The sequence below is a fragment of the Quercus suber genome, unplaced genomic scaffold (assembly GCF_002906115.3).
Source record: "Quercus suber isolate HL8 unplaced genomic scaffold, Cork oak 2.0 scaffold_845, whole genome shotgun sequence".
Classification (NCBI taxonomy): Eukaryota; Viridiplantae; Streptophyta; class Magnoliopsida; order Fagales; family Fagaceae; genus Quercus; species Quercus suber.
In genome coordinates, this window is record NW_027070275.1 from 30,214 (window position 1) to 37,326 (window position 7,113).

Consider the following 7,113-nt stretch of genomic DNA (forward strand, 5'->3'; position numbering starts at 1 on the left):
AGTCACGACGACCACAGAATCGGGGGGCAACTGATGGGACTGACGAACTCATTTACGAAAGACGACGACCATAAGTCCAATGAAGACATCCCTGAACGAGCAAATTAATACCCACTGATAGGACTAACGAACTCATTTGCCAAGACGACCTCAACAATATAGACGAGGGCATACTTGGACGAACAAAACCAATGCCCACGTCACTGACGAGGGTAAAGCCATCCATTCAATACAGCCAATTAATACATAGGGCAGTTACAGATCCAGCTGTGTGAGCCGTTGGAGCACATTGAAGCCACATTATGAGGCACGAAACGTTACTAAGAAGAGCATTAAAACCACCTTAATTGCCCCAACGGCTAGGAGCTGTAACCGCATATATAAAGCCTCCACATTGCCAAGTGCAAGGTACATACACACATAGACACTAAGAGATCTCTTTTATTTTTGTTCAATTACATTGTTTATTCCCAAGAGAGCTTTTTATACTGACTTTGGCATCTGAGGCATTGTAGCAGGCACCACACCGATGACCACCTTTGAGAGTACGTTCATACAGGCTGAGGATTGCTTCCATCTGACCAACTCGACTGACGAGCTTACGGTTCATCAGTATAACTCTACTGACGAACTTACTCTACTGACGAACTTATTCTACTGACGAACTTACTTGACTAATGAACTTACTTGACTGACGAATTTACGCTTCATCAATTGACGGAAGTGAAATGAAGGAATCAAATTTATCATTTTTTATACCTTAATGATTAATCTATTATTATCAAAATGTTAAGAATAACATTTATCATTGTTACACTCCTATTGAACTACATTAGTATAGTATTTCGATTCCATTTGGTACACTTCGGTTTATTTTGATTTGCTTTGATCCATTTTGGTCCAGGTCAATCTATTTGGTCTACTTAGGTCCCTTTTGGTTCATTCATTCTAGTTTGGACCGAATTTGAACAATGTAGACCAAATAAGAATGTATGGACCAAATAGGACTGAAGTGAATAGAATGGACCAAACTCTACCACATTAGACTGAATAGGATTGAAGTAAATACACTGGACTGAATCGGATTGAATAGGACTGACATGTACAAACTGGACCAAAGTGGATGGAATAGGAGCAATGTGGAATGAATAGGACTGAACAGAACCAAAGTGGTCAAAATGGACCTAATAAGACTAAAGTGGACCGAATTATTTGAATAGGACTGAAGTGGATCAAACTGGACAGAATGGACCAAATAGGTCTATTGTGGATCAAAATAGGACCAAATAAAACCAAAGTAGACATAATGGACCAAATATGACCAAAGTGGAAAAAATTAAAAGAATAGGACCGAAGTGGACAGAATAGGACTAATGTGGACCAAATAGAGCCAATGTGGACTAAAAGGACCAAATTGGACTCAATAAGATTGAATGGACCGAATAGAACTTTAGTGAATAGAATGGACTAAATATGATCGAATAGAACCAATGTGGATTGAATAAGACTTTTGAATATTTATAATTTTTATTACATTTTTAGGGCTCATATTTCTTATTTCTAATATCTATTTTTTTTTAAAAAAAACTCAAAACTAAAGAGTTTAGCCCAAATATAATCAAATTTCATACTTTTCAACCCAAAAATTAAGAAAAAAAAAAAAGAATCTTTAAGCTAAACTTGAAAAAAAAAACCTACAAAAAGAATCAATTTAAGGACCAATTAGTCTAAAAGTAGATTGAAGGGGACCAAAAATTGATCAAGTGGACTGAATTGCACTAAGTGAAATGAATGAGACTGAAGTAGACCTAATTAGACCGAATAGAATTGTTTAATTTTTAGGGAGAAAAAATTATACATTATATTATAATACAAAATATTTATTTATCCCCACACACCATGACTATTTTTGTTAATTCGTGATTTATTTTTATTTTTATGAATTAGTAGATTAAGTATTGCTCTTCATATACTGTACTTTAGGTTTTCAAATTGAAATCAACATAATTATAGTTGTATTGACCAATATTATTTTTTTCAAGAAAAATTTCACATGTTTCATGCATTATGGAATCAAATGGATGAATTAAATTGGAACCATTCTGATTACTAAGGTTCTGCCAAAATTGGAAAGTGAGTTCAAGAGATGGTTTGAGAGCTCTCTAGCTTATGGTTGAAGATAGTTAAAATTTTTAAAAATTAAAATAAACCATAATCTTTCAAAAGTTTTTTAGCTCGTTTAGCTCGTTTAGTTGGTACTTCTTAAACTTTTGAATGGAGACGTCCAAATTTAAAATCTTTATCCATGGTGTAATTTATAATTATCGAATTATAAAAAATAAACCTAAAAATATTATTCCAACCCAAAGTTGTGTTGGGTTTGTTTTTAGTCCAAAATATAATCGGCCCAACCCAAATTTGTGGCTAAACAAAATTTCTGAAGGCTTCACTGTCTTATCAGTTCTCACCAAGCGAGCCACTGTAGCTCCCCCAAGTCTCTCTCTCTTTCTCTCTCTCACTCGCGCGAGAGCAAAGACAAGCATAGCAAACCACAAGGTTTTTTTGCCTAGGTGGTTGTTTGTGCTCGTTGGTCGCCGATTGAGGTTGCTCCAAAGTCTGAAAGGTGCCCTTTTAATTCATTTTTCTTCTTATCCTCGTAGTTTGTTCACACAGTTAACGGCATCTTTAATTGTTTTTTCGTTACCAAAAAAAAAAAAAAACCTTTTACATTTTAACTTAGTAGAAGCTAAAACTGTTTGTATTTATTTGAAATTCTTTTCATACTCTATTTGTTTAGCATATGTGTGTGCATTTGTAATTGATATTTACTGGTGTTTAGAAAATAAAGATTTAAAATTTGGCAAAAATACATTGTTGGTACCTAAACTTTTAACCCATTAAGCGATTTTAGTTCTTGAAGTTTAAAGTCTAAAAGCGATCACTTTAAACTTCAGGGACTAAAATCGCTCATGGGTTAAAAGTCAAGTGGAGAGACTTGAAAATCATTTGAATATATTTGTACTGGGAATCATCTAGATGCAGTAATTATGTTTTGGGGCCTGAAGTGTGGATAAGGAAATGTTCTTCCCAGTTTTGCACTAGACTAAGGTGTAATGCAGGAAATCAATGGAGCTCTAGTCAAAACTTTGATTTTCTGAGTATTCGCGAAGTAAATCGTTGATATTTTTGAATAACTGAAATTCTTTCCCTCTTAATGGGGGAAAAAAAAAGATTTGGGATTCAATATATGGTTGTTTTTAGTACATAAAAGAGCTTATCTGGGCATCATTCTTTCTGGGTGGATATTAGGTTGTTATGTTGAATAGTAATTATGCTTTAGGGTTTAAACAGGGATGAGAGAGATAAATTGGCCGAAAGCGAAGCAAGTTACATGAAAATACAAGGAGTGCATTCAATACTGGATACCAAGGGCATATTGAATATTGTCTTTTTTCTTTTGGTTGTGGGAATTTTTTTTATTTGTAAGTTTCACATGCACCCAGTGGGCCTTGAACTTGTGATGTCACTCTACATCCTATTATTATGGGAGGAGGAAGTGCCAGTTGAGCTATTGGTCATTGGCTTGGCTGTGGTAAATTTTGAATATGCAATGATTTTTAATCCACATTGTTGACCATTAAGTTATATTATTCATTCCACTGTGAAACGAAGTGCTGAGAAAATTCCTGGCTTCCATATATTCTAATACTGCAATTATTTAATAAAATTAAAATTTGATATTTTAGTTATTTTTCAAGTTTTATATGTTATTTGTTTCATATGTTCATTACTTAAATAATGTTTGCTTCTTTATTGGATACTTAAATAATGTTAAAGAATGATTTATTTATTTATTTATTTTATTATTATTATTATTATTTTTCTAAAATAGGCTTTATTTCACATAACAAGTCATAAACAAAGTGAGGAGAGTTTAGAGGAAAGATAAAAGAAAAAGAATTCATTGTTCTCATCATAATTAAAAAGATGACAAAAGAACCTTAAAACCAGAGTCATGCCATTTTGCAAATTGAACCTGAAACAGAACTTTTGTAATAATGTTAGCCAAACTCTCAATTAACAGGAAAAAACACTTTTTTCATAGATTTTACCTAATGCTCACTTAAAAACCGCATTTTCATTTACTGCATTTTGAAATAGACTCAAAAAGTAGAATGAAGATGTTCCTTATTTTATGAGCAACCAAAGAAGAAATGCAAAGGAGGATAGCATCAGAAATTTTTCTATTGAAGAGACAGCATTGCCGATATAATCAAAATCTGTATTTTGGTTCGGAGAGAATTCCAGTCCTTGGAGATGAAGGGGATGATCCACTGTACTTGGATGTACCAAGGCTCCCTCGAACAAAGTCAGAGAGGAAGCCATATCCAACACCAATGAAGCTTTTGATTCAAAGGGCAAAGAAGGATAGAGAAGCCGGAAAGGCCGAACCTTGTAGATTGCTCCAAGATCCACCTGACAATGGCATATTGGTTCCTGAGCTTGTCCATGTGGCCCACCAAGTCTACTGGTCCCGTCAGTCTCTCCTCTCTGGTCTTTCTAAGCTTGTCCATGCCGTTCCTGTTCAACGTTGCAGGTTTCATTTACTTCTATATACTCCTTTTCAATTTGTTTTTGTTTTTGTTTTCGATCTTCTGTATATAATATGAGCTGCTTTGAGTAAACCTAGTTAGTTTTTGTGACTTCTAATTACAATTATCAAATATTTATGCACAGTTTCCTATTGGAAGAAGTGCGTCTGAATCTGATGAAAACTAATAATAATAAATTATTTTTAAGGGGGGTGGGGTTTAGAATAAGTACCAAGATATATTTGTAATTTTTGTGTACAAGTATAACAGTAAGCTTTTCTTTGCTGCTAAGTCAAAGATGATACTCCATGTTGTCTTAGCAAGGAAACAAAGATAGTTTGTTTTTAAAACTTTACCTGATTGTTACTACTTTGTGCCTGTATGATGTAGTACCTATGAATATAAGGCAGGATGGTGGGGTGAAATGGGGAGCTATTTTTGGAAGAGAATTGGAATGTATTAGAAACAAGGTGGATTCACTGAAACATCATTAGTTATTATTCATCAATAACACTCCACTTTCTTTGCACTACTTATGTATGTATGAATGTATGTTTTTGTTGTTGTTCTCTGTTGGATTTCTCAATTAAATATCTGATATCTTCTTGCCAGTTGATTTTTTGTCTAAACTTTTTTTTTGAGTTTTATATGTTTTGGTTTTATTCAGGTGCTGCTTTGAGGTTCACATTGGCCATGTTGGTCATGAAATAAGAACCTGCACTGGTCCAAAGAGTGGTTTCCGGAGTGCTACTCATGTTTGGAGAAAGGGTGGAGTTCAGGATGTGATATTTTTCCCCAAATGTTTTCATCTTTATGATCGTGTTGGGAAACCAAGGGTTGGGCATGACGAGAAGTATAGTGTACCACGAATCCCTGCACTTGTAGAGCTTTGTATTCAAGCTGGTCTTGACCTTGAAAAGTACCCTACAAGGAGAAGAACAAAACCTGTATACAGTATTGAAGGAAGAATTGTAGATTTCGAGTTAGTAACAGACAAGGATGGGCCGGAGGGGAACTTGTTTTCTCAGAATGTTGATTCTGTAGTAGATTCCAATTTTGGGAACAACATTGAGGAAATGATGAAAAAATCATTTTTTGGGAATCCTTGTAATCTTCTGGATCAATCAAATGATGACGAAGTGAAGAATTTGAGGGATTTAAGCATCAGAACAATGGACTCATGGTTTGAGATGATGTCAGGAGCGAAGAAGATGATGGAGAAGTACAATGTGCTTACTTGTGGGTACTGCCCTGAGGTTCAAGTGGGTCCTAAGGGGCACAAGGTGAGGATGTGCAAGGCATCGAAGCACCAATCTCGTAATGGGTTACATGCATGGCAAGAAGCGACAATAGATGATCTTGTAGGTCCTAATTATGTTTGGCATGTTAGAGATCTAAATGGGCCTGCTTTAAATAACAACCTGAAGAGGTATTATGGTAAAGCTCCAGCTGTGGTAGAGCTATGTGTGCAAGCAGGTGCACCTGTTCCAGATCAGTATAGGAGTATGATGAGATTAGATGTGGTTCCTCCTGAGCGTGATGAAGTTGATCTTGTTGCTTGAAATATGAAGTTTTGTTATGCAGATGGTTTGAAAATGTTAAGTGGAAATTCAAGGCTCATGACTTTACCCTTCAAAATGTATCTGTATGTGCATCTGGCCAGCTTATTTGCTTAAAGGCGAGACAAAAAGTGAATCTGTATGCTATGAATGTTAGTTTCATCTTCTACCAATACCTTTTTGAGGCTAGCTTCAGTTTTAGGCAACTGCTACTTTGGATGTTCTAGTGCTACCTAATGGAGCGTCAATTTTTTTGTTCATGTCAGAATATTACAAGGGAAATTTGGAGTGCCCCTAGAAAAACTATTGTTGCATTGGGGAACTAATTTGGCAAGGAAGAACTGAACACCAATGATTTCATAACAATGTTCTTTAGAAGAGGATTTTCAGAACATGCACTGTTGGGTTCAAATAGAAGGTGACATTCACTTATTCCTTCAGTATTTGAAATCAATTGGTCTCCACTAATTACTAGAGCATCAGAGAAAAGCTTTGGTTTTTTCTTTTTCCCACCGAGGTATGTTCCATTGATCTGACTGCTTTATATTATATAATTGAAATCTTTCAGTTTTTACACTCCCTTCTATCTGGAAATCAAAGTTCATATGTGGTAGATGTTTGAGAATATTTATGTTAGTCCTTAATTTTGAAATATATCTTAAGAAAATAAAAAATGATGTACAGAAACAAAAAGTGTGGGATCTTCTATTTTCATTTTCATCACTCTGACCACAGAAACAGAACCAATATATTATAATATTTTATGAAGAACAGAACTTGAGATGATAATACTATCTTTGCATCATAATAATTATCTCATGAATTGGATATATGTTTTCTCATTCATATTGTAGAAAGGGAAAAAGCTAACGGATGTCTTAAGGGCATTGGTTTAGGGAAACTATTTTTAGAAAATTTTTATGGGAAAAGAAAAAATCAATTGATTTTTTTGACAGTTTTTT

At 34.6% G+C, this 7,113-nt stretch overlaps 1 protein-coding gene across 3 annotated transcripts; it reads left to right on the forward strand.

The window, feature by feature from the left end:
• The first annotated feature begins 2,450 nt into the window (after nt 1-2,450).
• Nucleotides 2,451-6,633, forward strand: LOC112001796 (APO protein 3, mitochondrial). Of its 3 annotated transcripts, XR_010626716.1 has the most exons (4): nt 2,451-2,623; nt 4,162-4,597; nt 5,260-6,303; nt 6,418-6,633. XR_010626716.1 is itself a non-coding variant. In XM_065767764.1 (3 exons), exons 2-3 carry the CDS (start codon nt 4,215-4,217, stop codon nt 6,152-6,154), a joined length of 1,278 nt encoding a protein of 425 aa, XP_065623836.1. In that variant the 5' UTR covers nt 2,451-2,623; nt 4,162-4,214; the 3' UTR covers nt 6,155-6,633. The 3 variants fall into 3 exon arrangements, 2 of the variants coding, with proteins under 2 accessions (XP_065623836.1, XP_065623837.1); XM_065767764.1 differs by having other exon boundaries at nt 5,260-6,633; XM_065767765.1 differs by having other exon boundaries at nt 4,175-4,597; nt 5,260-6,633.
• The last annotated feature ends 480 nt before the right edge of the window (nt 6,634-7,113 follow it).